Source organism: Erythrolamprus reginae, chromosome 2 (genome assembly GCF_031021105.1).
Source record: "Erythrolamprus reginae isolate rEryReg1 chromosome 2, rEryReg1.hap1, whole genome shotgun sequence".
Classification (NCBI taxonomy): domain Eukaryota; kingdom Metazoa; phylum Chordata; class Lepidosauria; order Squamata; family Dipsadidae; genus Erythrolamprus; species Erythrolamprus reginae.
Genome location: NC_091951.1, coordinates 286,961,377 through 286,985,403, shown reverse-complemented (window position 1 = coordinate 286,985,403; position 24,027 = coordinate 286,961,377). Strand labels below are relative to the sequence as shown.

Below are 24,027 nucleotides of genomic sequence, written 5' to 3'. Positions count from 1 at the left end.
AATACAACACAGCAAACGAGATCACTATGCTTGATTTTGTATTTCATCACCAGTCGGGCGCTTCCCAAGCACCTAGGACTGCATGATGTAGTGGTGAATTATGTTTGCCGATCCCAGTAAAGCGGCCTTTTGCAATTGACAGATGGAGATTTTGTCAATTCTGATGGTTTTCAAATGTCCACTGAAATCCTTTGGCACTGCGCCCAGCGTCCAAGTACCACTGAGACCACTTTCACTGGCTTATGCCAGTCGTTGCAGCTCGATTTTTAGATCTTCACTAATATTAATTAGTGAAATACTAATATAAATTAGTATTTCACTAATTTCTCTAGCTGCTTCTCCTCAATTCTGCTGTCCCCTGGGATTGCAATGTCGATGATCCATACTTTCTTTTTCTCCACAATCAGGATGTCCGGTGTGTTATGCTTCAGTCTGAAGTCGGAAGTCCCACAGTAGTTTTGCTTGCTCATTTTCGACCACTTTTTCGGGCTTATGATCCCACCAGTTCTTTGCCACTGGTAAATGGTAGTTCTGACACAAGTTCCAGTGGATCATCTGTGTCATAGCATCATGTCTATGCTTGTAGTCAGTCTGTGCGATCTTTTTGTAGCAGCTGAGTATGTAATTGATTGTTTCTTTACAGAGTCTGCACTTTGGATCATCTGTTGATTTTTCAATTCTGGCTTTCACAGCATTTGTTCTAATGGCCTGTTCTTGTGCCGCCAGTATTAGTCCTTATGTCTCCTTTTTGAGTGTTCCACTTGTAAGCCATGACCATATCTTTTCTTTATCCATATGGCATTGAGTTACAGTTTTTCTGTATTGGTCCTTAGTTTGCTTCACCTTGAGAAGTTTCCTATTGTTGACCTCCATTAATGCTGACTCTTTGCTCTCCTTCACATAGCCAGCTAATGCATGCTTCTCTTCTTCTCTTCTTTTGCTTTATTTGCAAAAGTCCTCTGCTGCATTATTATTATTATTATTATTATTATTATTATTATTATTATTATTATTAAATTTTATTTGCAATCTATCTCGCCATGGGGTTACTGACATGTAAGGATAAGTGGATAGAGGCAAATCTCATCTTGTGGGATAAGATGTTCCAAAGGGCAGGTGCTATGGCAGAGAAGGCTCTCTCTGGAATCCTGATAGTCAGAAATTTTTGACCAATGAGATCCACATTCAACCCTCTCTGCTGGCACAAGTGAAGCAGGCCTATCCTAGTGGGATGAGTCATTCATCATATAGCTGGGCCTATGCCATTAAGGGCTTTTTACAGGTCTTAAACAACACTTTGAACTGCACCTAGTTCAGAAACAGAATGAGAGCTACTACAGCTGCTGGAATAGAGGTATAATATGGGCTATACTAGGGGCCCCAATACTTCTGTACCCAATACTTTGGTATTAATACTCCAATACTTCTGTACCAGAAGTACAAGCAGGATTTCAAAAAGGCAAAGGAACTAGAGATCAAATACGCTAAATCAGGAGAAAGCTAGGGAGTTCCAGAAAAATATCTACTTCTGCTTCATTGACTATGCTAAAGCCTTTGATTGGATCACAACAAATTGTGGCAAGTTCTTAAAGAGATGGGAATACCAGACCATCTTATTTGTCTCTTGAAAAACCTATATGAGGGTCAAGAAGAAACAGTGAGAGCTGGACACAGAATTACTGATTGATTCAAAATTGGTAAGGAGTCCATCAACCCTACCTGCCTGAAGATATCTATTATAGTTCCAGTCCCCAAGCAGATGGTAGTGGTGTCCCTTAATGATTATAGACCAATAGCTTTGACATTTGTTGTCATGAAATGTCTTCAGAGATTGGTGTTGAACTATATTAAGGCTAGTCTTCTTTGGACCCTTACCAATTTGCATATTGGAGTAATAGATCAACTGATGATGCTATGTCTATTGTTGGCCATACTGCATTGAATCATTTGGAACAACAGAGAACTTATGTAAGGTTGTTATTTGTGGATTATAGCTCTGCTTTTAACACAATTTTACCCAACAAGTTGTTTCTTAAAATGTCTAATTTGGGTATAAACCAGAAGATTTGTTTTGGGATAAAGGATGTTTTGATAGCTAGGCCGCAGTCAGTAAGATGGGATCACATCATTCTTCCATTCAGATACTAAGCACAGGGAAAAAAAAACCCTCCCCAGGGTTGTGTGCCAAGCCCTTTCCTTTATTCTTTGTACACACATAACTGCATCCCACTCTGTAACACCAACACAATTATTAAATTTGGAGATGATATGACAGTGGTGGGGCTCATTAATAAGCACAATGAGACTGCTTATAGAAATGAAGTACAAGGGCTGACATTGTGGTGTAAAGAAAATAATCTTACACTTAACACCCAAAAAACAAAACAACTGATAATTGACTTCAGGACGAAGAAAGATGTATGCTCACCATTGCACATAAATGGCAAGGAGATGGAGAAGGTTGGTAGTTTCAAATTTCTGGGCACTTATATCTCAGTGGACCTCTCATAGACTATGAATGTCAACATGCTTGTGAAGAAGGCACAAAAGAGGCTGTACTTGCAGCACCATTGAGCGTGTCCTGACATACTGCGTTCTTGCATGGTATGGGAATAGCTCTGTAGTGGTTAAAAAAACTTTACATATAATTATTAAAACTGTCCAGAATATCATTGGGCTCGTTACTCGCCCTGGATATCTTCAGAACTCGCTGTTCTAGGAAGGTACATAACATTCTCAGAGACTCTTCTCATCTTGCTTACAATCATTTTGAAATGTTGCCTTCTGGCAGAAGATGCAGAACAATTAAAATTTGGACCACACGTTTTCTGAATAGTTTTTATTCCAGAGCTATACTTGTGCTTAACAATGAACTAAAGCGTCACCATTAGTGAGCTGTTGGACAATATCACTTGGTTTGTTGTGTAGATGTTTCGGTTGGTTCAAGATGGGGCATTTTTTGGGGGGGATTACTATGTCTGTTGGGACTGGTCTCTAGCATCATGTGACTTTTGTTGTATACTGTGAATACACATACAATGAAAATAAAGTATTTATTTATTTATCACTGCATAGGACGGCAGCCAAGAAATTAAAAGATGCTTGCTCTTGGAGACAACATACTAAAAAGCACAGATATCACCCTCCCAATAAAAGTGGGTATAGTCAAAGTTATGGTTTTCCCAGCTGCAATGTATGGCGTGAAATGTATGGCTGAGAGCCATAGAATTGAGGCCTTTGAATTATGGTGTTAGAGAAGACTTGAACTGTAAAGTGATAAAACCGGTCAGTCCTAGAGGAGATCAACCCTGACTGCTCTTTAGATGGCCAGATCCTGAAGATGAAACTCAAATACTTTGGCCACCTAATGAGAAGGAAGGATTTACTGGAGAAGAGCCTACTGCTGAAAAAGATTGAAGGCAAAAGAACAGGACTACAGAGAATGAGGTGGGTGGATGGAATCACTGATGCAGTAGGTGTGAGCTTAAATGGATCCCAAAGGATGGCAAAGTTAGCTCTTCTATGACACATGGACTTCAACTCCCAGAATTCCTGAGCTACCATGATTGGCTCAGGAATTCTGGGAGTTGAAGTCCACAAGTCATAGAAGAACCAACTTTGCCTATCCCTGGCCAAGAGGAACGTTGTCTATGGGGTTGTGATGGGTCAGACATGATGTCACAACTAACAAGGGGCCCCAAAGACTGCACTCGCTATTGCATTTTCAACCAGCAAAGCTTCCAAATTTTAGCTACAATCTGACATGGAAATGGTCAACCAAGTGACAAAACACTGATGAGGCCACATTCTGTTTTCATGTTAAAAGAAAAAAAAACCCCTCCTAATCATTGTTGTTTAGATAAACTGTTTCAACATGCATTTGCAAAATTATTAATCAAAGTCAATGTGGAAAGTGAAGATGTCAATTTATCTATGGTATATCTGTAACTTGATCTTGTTTATATTAATGAAAATAATATAAGCTGAAGGATGCCTACTGCCAAGTTTTAAGATGCTTACTAAGGATGTATAGGATTACAAGCAAAATCATGTTGAAACAGTTTATCTAAACAACAATGATTAGGAGGGTTTTTTTCTTTTAACATGAAATTCACTTAACAAATGTCTCACTTAACAATAGATTGTGGACTCAAAAGTTGAGGACTCTCTGTACTCTGCTCCAATGCGATTTCCCAGATTCTCCTCCCCAGACAACACTTAAGTCAACAGCCCAGAGTTGTTGGAAACCCACATACATGTTTAATTAAATACCTTTGTGTGTAGCCTAGCAATGTTCAGACAGGTGTCTCTGAAGTATTAAACTACAGTATTTGAAAAGTATCTTAGCCTCAGATAAAGATCATTATATCTTGCATACAGTAGAAGTTGAAATGTTTCCCAAGTTTTCTTCTATTTATTAAAAGTCATTTGAAGAAAACTTGGACTATTTGTAAAAAAAACATTAGAGCTATCCATGGGGAAACAAGCCTTATTGCTCCGTTTTTCGGTACAATGGAAGGAAAAATTGCTTCTCCTTTGTCAGAAAAAAGAACATTTCAGTTCCTAATATGATTTGATTGTTTATGTTTGTTTTTTTATATAGTTTATATATTTATATTCAGCGACAGAGCGATCAATGCCTAGAATGCACTACCTGACTCTGTGGTTTCTTCCCCAACCCCCAAAAACTTTAACATTAAATTGTCTACAGTTGATCTCTCCCTGTTTCTAAGAGGTCTGTAAGGGATGTGCATAAGCGCATCACTGTGCCTACCATCCCTGTCCTACTGTCCTCTTTTAGCATTACTTTTTATTTATGTTATGTTTATGCAAACTACTATCCTATACATGTTTGATAAACAAACAAACAAACAAACAAAACTATATTTAAGTGTTGTACCTCATGATTCTTGACAAATACTGAGAGCATATGCACCAAGACAAATTCTTTGAGTGTCCAATCACACTTGGCCAATAAAATTCTATTCTATTCTATTCTATCAGTTCTAGAATACAGCTCACCTGTATGGAATATCCATTGCATATCAGACATTAATACAATTAAGAGTGTGGAGAAATATTTCACAAGAAGAGTCTTTCACTCCTCCCACAACAAAACACGTAACACCAGACTTGAAATACTGACATTAGACAATTTGCAGCTACATCGCCTTCGAACTGATCTAACCATAGTTCACTAAATCATGTACCAAAATGTCCTTCCTCTTAATGAATGACTACTTCACCTTCAACTGCAACAACACACGAGCACATAATAGATTCAAACTAAATGTAAACCGCTCCAAACTAGACTGCAGAAAATACGACATCATCAATAGAGTGACCAATGCCTGGAATTCACTACCTGACTGTGTGGTTTATTCTCCCAACTCCCAAAATCTTCAACCTTAGATTATCTACAGTTGACATCTCTCCTTTTCTAAGAGGTCTGTAAGGGGCATGCATAAACGTACCATTGTGCCTACTGTCCCTGTCTTATTGTCTTTTTTATCATTACTTTCTATGTTATGTTTATATACACTATCCTTTACTTGATTGACAAACAAACAAATAAAATAAATTATACTCTATTCTACTTACTTTACTCCAGTGTTTTCCAATCTTGGTAACCTGAAGATATTTGGACTTCAACTCCCAGAATTCCCCAGCCAGCTTTGCTTTGGGACTTAAATTGGCTATAACCAGTTTTGCTGGCTGGGGAATTCTGGGAGTTGAAGTCCAGATATCTTCAAGGTGCCAAGATTGGGAAGCACAGAACCTTATTATTGGGCAACGACATCCGCCCTGTTCCATTCACGTTGGACTGACAAACCATCACTTTCCACACCCGATTGCAAGCGCGCTATGACAACCGCCCGCCTCGTTCCGTCCTCGCTGATTTAAAAAAAAAGAAAAGCCGGCAAGACCTGTTCCAACCGGAGCCTGCTCTCGCGCGCTCTACGTCACGGCTCCTCCCGTTCACGCTCGGCGACGAGATTTCTCCCTCCTACCCGGAAGGAACTGAGGGCGATGGCGGCGGAGCCTATGGGACAACAGTGGGTGCTGGTGGAGATGGTCCAGGCCTTCTATGAGGTGAGCGGCTAAGATGGCTGCGCTGAGGGGAGTTTGGGGAATGTCACCTTCGGCCTCCCCCCTCCCCCCGCGCATTGAGGGGAGGCCGAAAACTCAGGCGGAATTGCATGCCACCTTCCTCTCCACCCCTCCCGCCCAAAATAAGAGTTGTGGGTGGAAAAGGCTCGGGTCTTATTTTTTTTATTTTTTTATTTTTTTCAAATTTACAGGGAAGGGAAGGGGAAATGGTCGAGTGCCTGTTATGGACGGAGGGAGTTTAAAAAGGGGGGGGGGTTGGCTGGTGGGGCGAAGGCACTGGCTTTTGTATGGCGCGGGGAAATGTATTGTGGGGATTCACTACCCCAACAAATGAAAACGGACAGGGAGATTTATTTACTCACTTGTTGCGGTTTTGATGTACGATATTGTCCGCTTCTGGGATTAGATTTGGATAACTGTCTACATTTTATTTATTTATTTATTTATTTATTCATTTGTCCAATACACAAAAACATAGGAAGAAAATAAACATGAAGTAATATATATAAGGATAAAAGTGAAAATAGAAGAGAAGATATATGAAAGGAAGAAAATATATATAATATATGAGATAAAGGAAAGACAATTGGACAGGGGACGAAAGGCACACTAGTGCACTTATGTACGCCCCTTACTGGCCTCTTAGGAACCTGGAGAGGTCAATCTTGGATAGTCTAAGGGAGAAATGTTGGGGGTTAAAGGTTGACACTATTGAGTCCAGTAATGTGTTCCACGCTTCGACAACTGGATTGTTAAAGTCATATTTTTTACAGTCAAGTTTGAAGCGGTTCCTATTAAGTTTGAATCTTGCGTGCTCTTGTGTTGTTGCGGTTGAAGCTGAAGTAGTCATTGACCGGTAGGACGTTACAGCATATGATCTACCTTTCCAGTATCCCTCTCCCCTGTTTTTAATTTTATGGGTTTTAAACTGTTTTTATACTGCTTTTATATTGTTGTACACCAGCCAGAGTCCAGAAGGATTTGGCTGGGCTATAAATTTAACAAACAAACAAACCGCCTATAAATGTAATAAATAAATAAATTGTTTCGATTTTGAAGGAAGCCCATCATTTGCATAAGTGTAAAACTATTTTTCCGATATTGGCCTCTTTCCAAATGCATCTTGATTATCTTGGTTTTACATTCCTTTTTGTAAGCAGTTGCTCAAGTAATAATTATAATAATAATAATAATTATTATTATTATTATTATTATTATTTATTAGATTTGTATGCCGCCCCTCTCTGAAGACTTTTAAGTATTAGTAGTTGTGGTATTGAGGTAGACTAAATGAATTCTGAGTGTCTTCCTACATCAGTTCTTGTAATGCCCACTGTAGCTTAAAAGAAGTATGGGCATTGTTTTGAAATTTCTTGTTTAGTTTTTGCACAGAATTTAAATATCTCTTATTTTTATGGATGTGTCATTAGATATCTCTTAGAATAAAAATACAAAAATAATTAGGTAAGTTTGTAGGATGCTTCCTAGAAAATCTCATGCTTTGTGTTTTACTTGAAGGGATACTTAAATACTTATTCTGATTTAGACTGATTTAATTCTCTGAATTTTGTTCGTGGGATATACTGTCTGTTGCTGATTCATGTTCTAATGTTGAAAGTTCATTTAAAAGTAAGATTTATGAGTTTATACAAGAAAACTAGAACTAGAACCAAAAAACCCTGCACTTATGTCATCCTCAACCAAGAAAACTCTCTAGATGCCTTTGGATCGGTCATTCACGTTTGCTCTCATCTACCTCATGGGATTCTTATTTTGGAGAAAAGTCAAGATAAACTATTATGGAGCCTTCCCTTGGTTCTTGTAGGAAAGATAGAAAATAAATTCATGCATACAAATGGACATATACATGCATATATACACAAACATAAATTGCGCGTGCGAGAGAGAGACAGACAGATGCAGAGTAGTTATTAGGTTAGGGTGACTTTTATTTTCAAAAACATGATCATATGATTTGTACTGTACATATAAACTTAATGTTCCACTTGTACATAGTTTGTTGGCTGAGAAATATATGCTTTAGGAATGGAGATGTTCATTTAATATGTTTAGTCCTACAAAGTAAGTATGGTATGAATTCATTTAATACTGGTCAGCACAATCCTGCATGAATTACTGAAATATATATTTGAATTGTATACATTTCTCCTTTGTGATTTTGGAGAACATTACATGAGAGGACAAAGATCAGAAAACATGTGTGCACTCACAGTGGGCATTCATTCACAAACACAAAATTGTTTTCTAACCAGGCATTCGGTACTGAAGTTTTGGCAGAGGCCTGAAATAAAATCCATCAGGTTCATAGGGTTCTAATTCTGTGATTCAAAATTTAAAATCATATTAGTTTTATCAGCCTCAAATTAGAGTTCCAACTATAAGCAATTTAGTTTGCAGCTTCAAAGTTATAGATGTTTTTGCATCACAGTGAGACACGCATCAGAACAGATGAAGTCATTTTTAAGTATCTCTAATGAATTTTTCTCAGTCATATCCTGTCTCCAAACTAATTTTTGCATAGTCATATATGTTGCGTTTCAAATAGAGCTTTCAGCACTGCAGAAATTGCCTGTTTGTTATGTATACTTTTTGAAATAACTTCAGTTATTAATTAATAATTTCTCCTTTTTTGTTGTTTAATTTCTAGGCTCCAGCATACCATCTTATTTTAGAAGGTATTCTGATACTGTGGATAATCAGACTGCTTTTCTCAAAAACGTACAAACTTCAGGAGCGATCTGATCTTACACCTAAGGTCTGGATTTCTAAACTTCTCTTCCCTCCCCCCGCGCCCCCCCCCCCATCTATCCACACAGATAGACAAACATATATGTAGTGGTTATAGAAAGTCTACACACCCCTGTTAAAATGCCAAGTTTTTAAAATGTAAAATAATTGGATGAAGATAAATCACTTCAGAATTCTTTCCACCTTTTTTTTTCAAATCTTTTTATTGTTTTATAGATACATATATCACAAGTTGTTTATTCAATTTACAGATCTTATCCAGCTTTTTTTTTAACCTGTTACAGTTGTTATATAAATAATATTGTCTTAATACTATGCAATATCAAACAAGATAAGAACATTCAGATGGTATTTTTAATTTTTTGGGGTTTGTACTGCTATTTTGTAAAAAGTTATATAAATATTTTCTTTTGAATCCATTCGTGCCAATTGCTCCACATATGTTTGGATTCGTTAATTCTGTTTCCCTTAAGTAGGTTTGTCATCTCGTCCATTTCTGCACATGTATATATCTTGTCTATTATTAAATTTACATTGGGAGTCTGATCATTCCTCCATGTTTGCGCTATGGCGATTCTTGTCGCTGTGTTTATGTGAGTCAATAAGAACAGAGTTTGTTTAGAGTATGATCTTTTCAAATTCCGAGAAGCATGCCCTCGGGAGAGTATTCTATTTCCTCCTTTGTAATTTCCTTTAACCATTTGTGAATTGTTTCCCAGGTTTTTTGAATTTTAGGGCAGGACCACCACATATGGAAGAAAGTACCTTTTTCTTTATTACATTTCCAGCATATGTTTTGTAGTGCTGGGTAAATTTTGGCTAATCTCGCCGGTGGTAAATACCACCTGTAAAACAATTTGTAATAGTTTTCTTTATAGGCTGATGATAAAGTGATTTTAGTTATTGCATTCCATGTTTTTTCCCATTCTGCTATATGAATTTCTCTTTGTATGTTTTTCTCCCAGGCTACCATTGGATTTTTAATCATCTCTTTTTTGTTCTCCTGCTCTAGTAAAATCTGATATAATTTAGTTATCTGTTTTCCCTCACATCCTGTTAAGATCTTGTCCAGAGTTTGGATGGAATTTGCTGTACCTGGTGTTTGCTTATCCTTATTAAATCTGGATTTTATTTGCATGTATGTCCACTCATCAATCCTGTAATTTTGTAATTCCAATTCTTGTTTGGTTTTTAGTTCCCCATTTGGGTGTAGGATATCTTTATATTTAATAGTCTTGGTTGGGTCTATCAGATTCGGGTATACTATGGCTTCCATAGTAGATAGCCATCTAGGAATTTTATTGTAAAATTTCTTTTTAATATCATACCAGGCTTTAATGAGAGATTTTCTTATCATGTGTTTGTTGAAAGTAGTTTGTTTTTGTTTTTCGTCACTTCCTAAGTGGGCGTGCCATCCCATCTGTAAATCGTGACCTTCAAGTACCAGTGTTCTTTTATTTGTGAGATTGATCTACTCTTTTATCCATGTTAGACACGCTGCGTTGTAATATTGTTTTAAATCAGGGAGTCCTAGTCCTCCTCTGCCTTTGGTATCTTGAAGGTATCTAAGTCGGATTCTAGGTTTCTTATTTTGCCAAATGAATTTTGAGAAGATTTTATTAATCTCGTTGAAAAATTTTTGTTCAATATTAATGGGGACAACTTGGAACAGGTAGAGAAATTTAGGCAAGATGTCCATTTTTATTACGGCAATTCTGCCTAACATGGATAGTTGCAGGTCCTTCCATTTTTCTAGGTTTTTGTTAGTTTCTTGTAAAAGTTTATCATAATTGTCCTTTTTAAGAGATATAATTTTATTTGATAGTATTAGTCCCAAATATTTAAAAAAAAATGTTGTTTGTAAGACAGGGATGCCCAATGTCTCCATTACTATACATATTAATACTGTACAGGAAATACTTTGTAAACAAAATCCGACTTAATAAAGAAATAAAAGGAATCAAGATAAAAGATAAAGAGTACAAATTACAGGCATACGCTGATGATATTGTATTTTTTTTAGAAGACCCTATAAGATCTGGCCCAGAATTAATTAAAGAAATAGAAATATGTGGGGAATTCTCAGGACTAAAAATTAATAAGCAAAAAACGATGCTTATGACAAAAAATATGACTATAAAACAAACCAAGAAATTGGAAGAGACCAGAATTCTTTCCACTTTTAATATAACATATAAACTGAACAATTCAATTGAAAAACAAACTGAAATATGATTAATGCCAAAGAAAGGGTCATTTATTATAATTGCTTGCAAGAAGCCCTGAGGATATAAACAGATGCATGCCTATCATTGACCAGTCAGTGCCAAGCATCTCAGCATCTAAAAAAGAGGATTAACTCCTTTTTATAGTATAATTATTTTGTAGTTTCTAGACATAGTTGGATTTTAATGTTACATTACATGCTGCTCTGTATGTTCATCAAAGATTGTAGTAGAAGAAATAATTCAGTTTAAAAGAATTCTGACTAGTTAAATTACTAATGTGTTCTAAAGTTGTGCAAAAAGTTTTGTAATTGATACAACAACCAATCAGTATTCCTAATATTCTTAGGAAAACTATGAATTATGTAAAGGAAAATTTGATTTAAGGGAATTATATAAAATTTCCTTTAGTAGATTTAAAATATGATTTCAATCTCACTACCTTAATCTCTTTAACAAACTAACTTTAACAAAATGTGTGTATGTATTTGTATATCTCAATTGTTTTGATCCAACTTTCCATTCTTTATTATTCTATAATAAATTGGGGTTAAATTGTTGGACCATATAGGACAAGAGAAATCTAACTTGAAGTCCACTCTCAGTTATAGGTGCTCAGGGAGTGATCTTGGACTACAGTAATGTAGGAGGAGAAGGGGCAAATCATGAGGACAATGTCAAGAGAGGAATCAACTAGGAGTTATTACATTCCCACAACCAATTTAAGTGCAGCCCCACTTGAATTCCATTAACTCTTACCTGGTGTCTGTTGCTGATTGTTAGTTGAGCAGATTTTTGTCTCTAGACATGAACAATAAATCGGCTCAACTGGAACTTAGCATGTTGTGATCCTGATTCTTCTCACCTGGCAAGTAGTCATTCTCTCTCAGGCCAACTTCGTTCACAGGATTGTTGTTGTAAAGGAAAATTAAAGGAAGATCTGTTATATCTGCCATCTTGAGCTCTCGGAGGAAAGGCAGGATACATCTATCTAGTGAATAATACATTGCTCAGTACTTATGTTTCTATTTGTAATAGGAAAAGGAAGAGTTGATTGAAGAATGGCAGCCAGAACCTCTTGTTCCTCCAGTACCAAAAGATCACCCAGCACTGAACTACAACGTTGTAAAAGGGTAAATTTGAATTATCATAATTTCATAGTATACTTACAGCCCAGGTTTTTTGTACATTTTTACATGAAATACGACTGCATTCAAAAGTATATACTTCAAACAGATGTGTTTATGATTATGAGCTTGATCAGTTTGTAGAATAATTATGGATCATTATTTAGCAATTCAGAGAACTGGATTCAGCACAAATTTCTAATGTTAGATTTGGGTTGTAAAAGATATGAAGTAAGCATTGTAAATTACTTCATTTTTATCATTCTCCTTAACAGATAAAATAAGCATGCCTGATGGTTCTTCAAAGTCCTGGTGAAATGAAAAAAATCTGTTTTCTTTGGAATTGAACAGATTGTCTCAGAAGTTGAGCTAAATTGTTATAGGTAGGCTGTGGTTTGGTTAAACTAAAACTGAACACTTTTTAGTTGTTCCAAATATTAGCTAAAAAGTTTGAAGGCACCTCACAGGGCAAGGAAGACCATCCTGGTATGCTTATCAATCTTTCTATTTGGTTATGCCTTGCTTCAAACATGGTGCCTAGCTGCCTGCTCCCCTCTTAATTTCTCTTTCTAGATCAAGTGGGCTAGTTGGATACCAATCGTCTGAAACACTTCTGCCTAGAATTCATATATTTTGGAACTGTTTTTGGTCACCTGGAATCAGCTGTTCTGGACACTGAATCCATAAAACAATTTACATTTTTCTGTTATTAATTTACTCAAACATTAGAACTAGTAATTCCAAGTTTACTTAATTTTTTAAATTTTTCAGGCATAATCCATCTAAATTGTATTAAATCAGAAGATAAGACAGGTGATTTTAGATGAATGGTGTTTTCTGTTCCATGCTTACTTCAACACTTCCCTATTAATTGAGTGGTAAGACCTGTGCTTTGCCTGCAGGACATGTGAGATTCAAAATTTGCATATAATGCTGCAAAAACTACAATCCTGACAAGATGCCCTCAGTCAATGTAGACTATGTTGGGCTAGATGAATTAAAAAATATGACTTTGGTAGCTTCCTGCTTTTTTTCTAATAAAAATTGAAAAGGCAAAATCTATTTATTTATTTATTTATTCGATTTTTATGCCGCCCTTCTCCTTAGACTCAGGGAGGCTTACAACATGTTAGCAGTAGCACTTTTTAACAGAGCCAGAATATTGTCCCCACAATCCAAGTCCTCATTTTACCCACTTGGCAAGGATGGAAGGCTGAGTCAACCTTGAGCCAGTGATGAGATTTGAACCGCTGACCTACAGATCTACAGTCAGCTTCAGTGGCCTGCGGTACAGCACTCTATCTGCTGCGCCACCCGGGCTCATTGAATGAATGAATGAATGAATGAATGAATGAATGAATGAATGAATGAATGAATGAATAAATAAATAAATAAATAAATAAATAAATAAATAAATAAATAAATAAATAGATAGATAATCTATTTACAGTAATGTTTAAAAGGACAGTTTCTATAATAAAGGGAGATTTTAACTGCTGCTTGTTTCTTAAACTAATTAATTCTCTACCATAGGCATCGAATATTTAATGTGTCCTCTTTTTTCCCTTTCAATTTTGAATATGCCCACTTAAATTGAATCTAATTTCTGAAAAAATGCTTAGATGCTATACTTCCTAGCTCAGAACCTAATCCAATTGAATTAATGGAGTTTCATCATAACTAAGCATAGGAAGGATTATTCCTTTAAACATTAAATTTTGAGGATGCTTGTTCATTGTGCCCTAAGTTTAAAAAGCCACAGGCATTTCAGTATACTTCTAAGCACTCTTACTGTTGTAATGTTAAAGAGTAACATTACAACAGAAAGAGTACTTAGAGGTACAGTATATCTATCAGGAAAGTTTCTCACCAATTTATGGTTTATTCACTCTTTAAGTGCCAAAGTATTTTTGAGAATGACATTTTATGTAGTAAATGGTATGCATGGAATACATCATGATAAATATAATATTAATATTAATTATGACATATTCTCTTTCTGATTACAGTATATGGCTAGATTTATTCTTAGCGGAATAAATGCCTTTTGATGCAGGATTGTATCATGTCTTAAAAAAGAAAAATACTATATTCTTTAAAATAGTGTATAAATGATTGCAAACAATAAATAGCAGCATGACAAAATTATATTATTTTGAAGAATTCTGTACTTATATGGAATACCATAATAAATTGCTGTGCTGAATTAGTGCTAATTTTCAGACATAGTATTTTTAAGTTATAGGGAATAAAATGCATTTTCATATTTTATGACACAGTACTTCAAGCAGTGTGGTCTTCCAAACATCTTTAATGAGATTGGTATACTTAAATTTTCATGAATGATTTGAATAGTGAAATAGACCAAACTTAAAATTTAGTATATTTTTGTTGTATTTCCAAAAAAAAGATAACTGACAAACATAAAAAAACACTAAAACATTAAGTGAAATGAAATTATCTTAAAACTTAATATAAAAATAAAATTTAAAAATCACATTTAAACATGCTGCAGACATGCACACACTGGATGAGTTTAGCAAGCTGCTTCTATGTCAAGGAAGAGAAGAGTTGTTGCAATGTCACCCAAAAACGCTGCCTTGTCAACTTTCTTCTGACCATAAGTCTGCCCAATTTTAGTGATTCTTGTGTCTAACAAAACTAACTGGAAGGCACGATTTTTTTCCCTTGGGATCAAAGCCATAATGTGTGACAATAAGTGTTGAATGGCACTTTAATAAATTAATGTAGAATACAGTGATCCCTCGATTAGTGCGGGGGTTACGTTCCAAGACCTCCTGCACTAATCGATTTTCCGCGGTATAGTGGTGCGGAAGTAAAAACACCATCTGCGCATGCGCGCCCTTTTTCCATGGCTGCGCATGCGCAGATGGTGGAGCCGGGGAGCGACAAAAGTGCGGAGGCTAGCAATGGTTGTTTTTAATGTCGGCCACCCACCCAGCGCCTCCGGCCTCCTCGCCGCTACCCCCGTCCGCCCGATTCGCCCCTCTCACCGGCTTTCTTGGGGCACGAGTCCTCTTGCACCAGTGCTGGCGGCAACAGCTTCTCGGCGTTTAGAATGCCCGCCTCCTTCCCTCCCTCCTTCCTTCCCTCCCTCCTTCCTTCCCTCCCTCCTGCTTCTTCTCGCAGTCTCTTGCTAGATGACTGCTTTAGAATAAGTTTTCTCTCTAGTTTATTTGCCTGACTGTATTTCTTAGGTTAAGAGTTTTAATTAAAATTAACTCATCCCTTAATCCTTGAATTAAGCAGTGAAACACATCGAATTTTTTTTTTAAGTGGCAGGATAACTTCCTTAGGATGTGATTTTGATATATATTTTCTGATAGAATTATTGTTGCTTAACTAAAACACTTCTCTTTCAAAAAAATTTAAAAAATGAAATATGTTCCCCAAATTGTGGAAAGTATTCCAAGAAAACTATAAAGTATCACTATCAGCAATGAAGAGGTTCTTTTGGAATTCAACAATAGATAAATGATTCATTTGAACAAAGTTGTTTGTATTAATAGCATAAAGAGCAAGTATTCTTAACTAAGATATAAATCTCTACACTGAACAGTACCAGATTGGAGAATACTACTGTTTTTTATATTCAACAATACTTTGAGCTTCTAAATCTGTGCTAGTCCTCCAAATTTGTTCACTTTGCATTTTTTTTCACACTTTAAGGCCTCCAACTCACAACATTATCGTGAATGACAAGGAATGCATAAATTTTGCATCATTTAATTTTCTTGGGCTTTTGGATAATGAAAGACTTAAAGTAAGTAGCCTTTGTGTTAAAAGGGCTGTTTGAATAACCCATGGATGCTTATAATCTTTTAGAATGTGATTTTAACTAATATTTCTCCTCCTTGTATTTAATCTGTGTTAATTTCTCTTAGTATTTTCATTTAGAAGGCGGCCTCTAGAGCGTACATGCCCAGAAAAAAAAATAAGGATAATTTGTAGTAATAGGAAGTATTGTGCTGAATTAAAGAGAAGTTAGAGTGCATATCATCATTTTAGATTATGGAAAATCAAGTCTCATTTTCAAAATAGTCCAAAAGCCCTGTGGCAGTGAGTGTCCATAGCATGCATGCCTGTATACATACATGATTGTCATGTTACTACTTGTTGGACAAACAATATTATATGAAGTGAGGAAAAGGAATTAGATGTAGTAAACAAAAAAAAATCCCCTTAAGTATAGAAGATAAAAGAAAAAATGTAATTCAATCTACATTGTAACGATATGCACTGTACCTCTTTGTATGTTTTGCCTTTTCAAACGTCTCTTCTGCCCTATCTGTATTAATACATATAATAAGCAATGCGCATTTTTTTTTTTAAGTATCATTAAAAATGTAGTTAGAAAATACAGTAATGGAAAAAGTAAAGGAACCAAAATGATACTCTTTTAAGGCATCAGGCAAAAGATTTATTCTTTACACACATAAGTTATAAGCTGTATGTTATATGCAATAAATTACATCTTCTATACCTGCAACTTTATCAAATTAGGGTTCTCAGACATTTGTGATTTCCTTTTCATCAGCATTTTAATTCTGCTGTTCAATATTAGGGTGCCTTCACAAATTTTTAGAAATATGTCTACCAACAATTTCAAGTCAGTTTTATCCCAAATTATTTTATTTGTTTAATATGTAGTTTTATTCACTTTACACACCTTACACACACCCACACCCACTTCTGGAACAATTTTTATTTCATTCATCTTTTTCTTAAAGATTGTCAAAATTCAATCCACACATGTTATGTGAGATGATAGGATGTCAGAATTTTTAAAAAGTTATCTCTGCTTCCACATACTACCTTGTATGAGCTCCAGGAGATTACTGTAGTCTTTGGGGAATGAAAAGAGAAGTTCTGTATAATAATAGTGGTGATACAAAAGAAACAAAGTAATATATGATAACAATGTAGTAAAGATTGTAGTCTACAATATAATTACATGTAATATGATTTCTTCTTATACCTCTTTAAAGAATGCAGCCCAGGCATCTCTGGCAAAATATGGTGTTGGCACATGTGGCCCGAGAGGATTTTATGGCACTTTCGGTAAGTATTGCATCTTTTTCAATATAGATTTGAATGTAATAACTACAGTATCTTGATTTTGACTTTACAAGAAAGAATGGAAGCTGGGAAGGCCTGGTGTTAAATTGTTCTTACAGTTTAAAGAGATGTTTCTGAAGTTCTTTACAGTAACTTTGTTTTTTAAGCAACCTGAATAATTTAGTATATTTGTAAACTTGGGCAGTTTGCTGCTTTTTCTAAAGTCAGATTTTTTTTTATGAGCAAGTTAATAAGGATTGGTCCTTATTCAAATTCTTAATCAGGCAGCATAGAAACTTAATAAATAATTATTAGTTTCCATTCTTAACCTCCCCCCATTTAGAACATTGTTTATTCCTAGGATATTAGTATAAGTTGGTCACAGAATCAGCTAGAAGTTTAGACTGGATTTGATAGCTGGATTTGAGACAGGCGGCGGGGGGGGGGGGACTTCATTGAGGCTTTTTAAAAAGATTAATGATTCATACACTCCGCCATCAGTTGACATGTAACTTTCTGCATACTGCGGTTTAGCCAAAAAATGCTGGATGATATGCTGGAATTTAATTATGCCTCTTTATGATCTTGATGAAGATTTATTTGTTTTTTGTTTAATTTCCATAGCTGTCGAAGTGTTATATAGGGAGATTTAAATGTGTTGAAGATTAAAATCTTTAATATTGCAGTATTGTGTTCAGAGAGACCACAAGAGGGCAGTCCACTGACTGACCTGTCTTTAAATTAGTTTTTTACATAGTAATGCAAATACTTTAAAATAATATACATTTGTGATGATTATGGTATTTTAATTTAGACCTGAAATGTAATATTTTTGTAATTTAAAATCCCAATATATCCTTCATCACAAAATCCCCTGGACATCTGTTTAAAGATAATACTATGAACTTAAACATTCACTTTATCTTCATGGACTGATTCTCTGGAAGTCTAAGTCTTGCAATGCATGGCTAAAATGGTTTCCATGATATCATGCTGAAATGTTCATGTCTTATTGTTCAGTCGTTAATTGTGTCCGCCTCTTCGCAATTCCATGACTATAGCATGAGAGGCTCTCCTTTCTTCCACTGTCTCTCGGAGTTTGTCCAAATTCTCATTTATTGTGACACTCCTCTAACCATTTCTTATTCTTTTGCCTTTAATCTTTTGTTCAAGTTTTACATTGGAGTTATTCATTTTATGGTATTTTGGCACTACATAGGAATTGATTGCTTATTGTTTAAGAATTGCCATGATATGTGTTCATGACTAATTAGTTGATCTGTGAAAGCTAGCCAGGTTCAGATCTGATTAATTTGTAGATAGAACTTTAAGAAAAATATCAGGGCTAGTCATGAGGTTGTGGGAGAGGGGGGGGGGAGAATCCTAGAAAGTGTCAGGAGTAATCACTTCCACATTTTTGCCAAGAAAATTATTTGGATGTTTTTGTGAAGTCATTAAGAAGTTAATTTTGTCAAATCAGTGGGTGGTACAAAACTCATTGAATTCTCTTGTTGAGATTAGAATTTGGGATGAAACTTGATTTTTAACTATGTTCAACATTATTGCATCTCTGTCAAGAATAGACAACTTTAAAAATATATAGTTTCAGTATGGGATGATTTACATGCCTTCTGAGGTTAGGTATTGGGGTTCGGTAATGAGCCTTAGGTATTGGGGTTAGGTAATGAGCCAGGGTGGTGCAGCAGGTAGGGTGCTGAACTGCAGGTCACTGAAACTGACTGTAGATCTGTAGGTCAGCAGTTCAAATCTCATCACCGGCTCAAGGTTGACTCAGCCTTCCATCCTTCTGAGGTGGGTAAAATGAGGACCTAGATTGTGGGGGCAATATGCTGGCTCTGTTAAAAAGTGCTATTGCTAACATGTAAGCCGCCCTGAGTCTAAGGAGAAGGGCGGCATAAAAATCGAAGAAATGAAATGAAATGAACATGAATTATCTAATCTCTTAAATGTAAATTGTCATCATCTCAACTTCTGATGGGTCTTTGTTTCATAGGTTAGTGCAGGCGTAGGCAAAGTTGGCTCTTCTATGACTTGTGGACTTCAACTCCCAGAATTCCTGAGCCAATCATGCTAGCTCAGGAATTCTCAGAGTTGAAGTCTACATGTCATAAAAGAGCCAACTTTGCCTACCCCTGGGTTAGTGTCATAGTGAAATATGAAGTGTGCAGATTTTTCCTCGATATGTAATAATCCAAATTGGAACTGAAATCAAGGATTGTGTGTTTATTTTGAGCATCTAAAGGAATAAAAAAATGTGCAGGAATCACAGTGATAGTTTAGGATTTCTGAAGTCACTTGGGTTCGTTAACGTAGGGGTAGGATACCTCTTCCAGATATATACAGTGGTACCTCTACATAAGAATGCCTCTACTTAAGAGCCTTTCTAGATAAGAACCGGGCATTCAAGATTTTTTTGCCTCTTCTTAAGAACCATTTTCTACTTAAGAACCCGAGCCAGGAAAAATTTCCCAGAAAATTGGAGAGCAGCACGAAGGCCCGGCCAGTTTCCTGCCATTCCCTCTGGGTTTCTCTCTCTGGCGCAGTGTATGGGAGGCAGCCTCGCGCCGTGTGTATGGGAGGTGCGTGGTCCTCCTTGCCGCCTCAGAGTCCCACTTTTTTTTCGCCTCACCTCATCTTCTTCCTTTGGCAGCGACTGTCCTCCTCCTCTCCTTCCTCCTCTTCCTCCCACACAAATTCTGAGCTTTTATTTCTTTCCTAATGGGTTTGTACGCATTATTTGCTTTTACATTGATTCCTATGGGAAAAATTGCTTCTACTTACAAACTTTTCTACTTAAGAACCTGGTCACCGAATGAATTAAGTTCTTAAGTAGAGGTATCACTGTATTGCATGCCTCATTCAGACCTATTTACCCCCATGCAGTTGCCAAGTGTAGAGGAATCCCAAAGTTCAAGCCCCTCCACACATTAGAAGAAGGGGTTGATTGGCATGTTCATGTCCCACATTCCTTGCAGTACATGCAAACAAAAGGCTTATTGAACTTCTCACATGCTCTGGGTTAATGATTGGGGGGGGGGGAATTGTCTTCCTATTAGGAATCTTTAAGAAGGGAAGTGAAAATAAAATGGCTTCCTTACAGAAATCAATGATACAAATGCATCTTGAATACTGGGTTTTGTTCTTGTTGACACATGAAACTTGGTTCTTATATATTTATTTGCAGTCCTGGAGTTTATGTTTACTTTATTAATGGTAGCGTTTAAGGGACAAAAACTGAACACTGAATGAATGTTAAGCATTTTGTTAACTGTAACTCATAGTATGTGAATGGTCTGCAATCTGGATAATTCTGCTATTGTTGCATGGGGGATATTTTTAAAAAAGGCCTCCATAAATTTAGCTGTATATATAGATGACATCACCAGAGCCTGGACCTTGCATTAGTAATAATATGCATATAAGCTTCCTCTAAACATAGAAATGATTGCAGAAAATATTTGTATAGTAAAGACAGCACTGAACAGAATGTTGACATGGTGAATGCTCTGGTTATTGTAAAAGGTAATCAGGACTTTGGTGTGAATTTGAAGAATTGGATTAGTGAGTATATGTTCCTTTACTTTCTGTAGGAAATAAATAATACTAGTGTCGTCTATGGAGACTCTCAGTCATCTAGATCAGAGGTCCCCAACCGCCGGTCCGCGGACCAGGACCGGGCCGTTGGGGGTTTTCAGCCGGTCCGCGGCGGTGACGCAGCCCTCCACACTTCTCCACAGGGCGGGGAGAATCAGGAGGCTCCTTTGGCGGCTGGGGGCTGCCTGGCTTTGTGATTTTGGCTGGGGGGGGGGAGTTAGGAAGGTCCTACTTCTCCTCCCCCAGCCAAAAATTCAAAGCCTATCTGCTGGATACGGGCGATGAGTGGGACAGAGCGGCGCAGAAGCCTCTTGCAGCAGCTGCCACAGCCACTGGCTTCGGCGCCGCTCGTCCCGCCCATCGCCCGTATCCAGCAGAAGCTACTACCCGAGTGCTCTTGGCCGGCGGGATTCAAAGTGCTGGGGTGGGGGGTGTCCTGACAGCCCCCCCACCCCAGTGCTTCGCCTCCCGCTGGGCGGGCTAGAGGCGGGCAGCGGCGGGGGGCGCGATGGATGAAGGTGCGCCGCTCCCCCGAGAAGCGCATTCGGCAGAGGAAGACTCCGCGAATCCCTCGCGGCTCTGTCGCGAGCGCGTCCTCCTGAGGAGGAAATGGAAGCGAGGGCAACGGAACGGCTGTTCGTCGCGGCCCCTGGTGAGTTATGCAGGGCAGGGCAGGGGCGTCGTTTGCCCGCAGTAAAGATGGTGGTGTTTCCTGTTTCGGGTTTTTTCCCCTCACTCATGAGAGAGAGGAGTCCCACGATTCTGGCCGCTCTTTACTCGCCGGCTTTTTGCCTGTCCCTGATCTCTCTCTCTCTCACACACACACATACACCCCTTGCAGTGTCTTTGGGACACCTCCGTCTCTCCTTCCCCGAGCTGCTTCTCCTCCCCCCCCCTCAAACCTGCTGCGTCACTAAGCTCCACCCCTCCATAACCCCACCCCCATATGACCAAAGCCCCCCCCCCCACCGGGCCGTGGAAAACTGGTTTAACTTAAAGCCGGTCCCTGGTGTAAAAAAGGTTGGGGACCTCTGATCTAGATCATGGTTGTCCCAAATGTACTTTTCAAAAGGCAATTAGATTTTCTTTGGTTTTTTTCCTTGAAGACCTTTCACTTCTCATCCAAATAGCTGCTTCAGTTTTTAACAGCATCTTTGAGATAATAATAGTGTCCCATTTCCAATACTAAAGAACTTTGAAACTTGAATGGGTTTTTCATTGTGTTAGTAATCTTTAATACAGTATTTGTGAGACTTTAAAGCCAAAATTCTGGTCATAAATGTATGAACACTTCCTAAACAGATGTGCATTTGGAACTGGAGGAAAGACTTGCCAGATTTATGGAGACTGAGGAAGCTATCCTATATTCCTATGGATTTGCTACAATTGCCAGTGCTATTCCTGCCTATTCAAAACGGGGAGACATTTTGTTTGTGTATGTACACATTCTTGATATTTTTAAAAAAAATCTGCAAAGAATTCTAATGGTTAAAGATTAAATGTTTAAACATCCATTTTATTATCAAGTTAGATTACTGAATGCATTAATTAGCATATGGTTATTTAATAAGATTTTTTAAATAGGAAAATGGTTTTAGTGAAATTGTGGATAATTTTTCAAATCTCATTTAAATTATTTAAGTTTTATTTAAGAACTCATTTGATCTTGTCAGTTTCAAAGCAGTGCCTTGATATTTTCAGATGCTTGTTAAACTACAATTTTAATCATTTATGAAATACTTTTAAAATGACTATTATTTAGAATAGATTGCTGTTTCAAAATAAACTCTTTTAAAAATTACTAACAGCTGTTCAAATGCTTTGTCAGTATTCCCATAGGATATAGTCAAGGAAAAAGTGCAGTTGACAAGACTGATTAAAATAAATTAATATCAGACAAGAATTTCATCTAGGAACTTTTTGTTGAATTGCTTATGTTTGTCTTGAGTCTGTAATTATAATCTTATGCATATTCTCAAAAGTAAATACAACTGAGTTCAATCAAGTTCTTAAGGAGGTGTGTAGGATTGCAACTTTTTTATGTTTTTTGTTTTGTGATCTGTGAAACCTAAGAATGCACAAACTTTGCTGGGCCTAAGGGTAGTACTTTGAATGTTGAAGGGAACCTCATTCCAAAAATACTGAAGCTAGTCAGATACCAGTAATTCATCCCCCCCCCCTTCAAACTCCATCAAATTCAATAGATGTAGGAGGCTTAAAATAAAACATACTGTAATAACTGTATAACTAAAACTCAATATAATATCAGTAAATCAATTAAAATTAGTAGTAAAATTGATTAAAATTAGAATTAAATTGAAAAAAAAAAGACCCAAAGGCACAATGAAGTATTTATAAGGAAAGGACAAAAAGTAAATTTGGTTTATTTCAAACTAGAAATAAACTAGAATTCATTATAGTCAAAATATTACTTCTAATAGATTTAATTTGTTTTTGTTAAAATTTCAGTTGTGGAGTTATATTTGGGGAAAGTTTGAGGGGGAACACTTGGGGGCTTTGGAGGCAGAATGTGACCCTTGTTGCAGTTCATTGCATTGAATGATGCAAGAATTCCCCAGTAACAATAATTCATCCTTGCTCATAGTCAGAGAATAAAAAGAATAAAAATAATCTTTAAAGTACAGTATATATTTAATTTACTGTTTGTGAGGTCCCACTCTCATCTCAGGGAGAAGAATGTTCCATAGATGGAAGGACCTGTTGCGTAAGGCCCATCAAATGTAGCTTCCTAAATGGCATAACCCATAGCATACCCACTCATGATATGAGGTATAATACCATATATTACATCATAAACTTGGAAAAATATGGCTTTTATGGGAGGAATTTTAAAACTGTTTCCTTAAGAGCTCTTCAAACTATAAACTTTAGGTTTTCCTTTTTTAACCCAACTAGACCACACTCTGATTTGCCTCTGTAATATGCCAACATGTTAGAGCAAAAGTTTTCCTTTAAGAACTTTCTGAAAAAACATAACAATTATGTTTTAATTGAACATAGTTCAATTAAAAGTAGACATGCAAGTATAGCAAGTAGTTAGACAATGCATCAATAACTTAGCATGCATGGTGGAAGAACAT

At 36.8% G+C, this 24,027-nt stretch overlaps 1 protein-coding gene across 1 annotated transcript in view; it reads left to right on the top strand.

Moving 5' to 3' along the window:
- Positions 1-5,727: 5,727 nt before the first annotated feature.
- Positions 5,728-24,027, top strand: part of SPTLC1 (serine palmitoyltransferase long chain base subunit 1) — a 37,663-nt gene continuing 19,363 nt past the window's right edge. The window contains exons 1-6 of the mRNA XM_070742833.1: positions 5,728-6,093; positions 8,780-8,887; positions 12,144-12,238; positions 15,923-16,016; positions 17,242-17,314; positions 22,229-22,361. Coding sequence (XP_070598934.1) covers positions 6,031-6,093; positions 8,780-8,887; positions 12,144-12,238; positions 15,923-16,016; positions 17,242-17,314; positions 22,229-22,361 — 566 coding nt within the window. The 5' untranslated portion in view covers positions 5,728-6,030. The remainder of the gene's footprint in view (positions 6,094-8,779; positions 8,888-12,143; positions 12,239-15,922; positions 16,017-17,241; positions 17,315-22,228; positions 22,362-24,027) is intronic.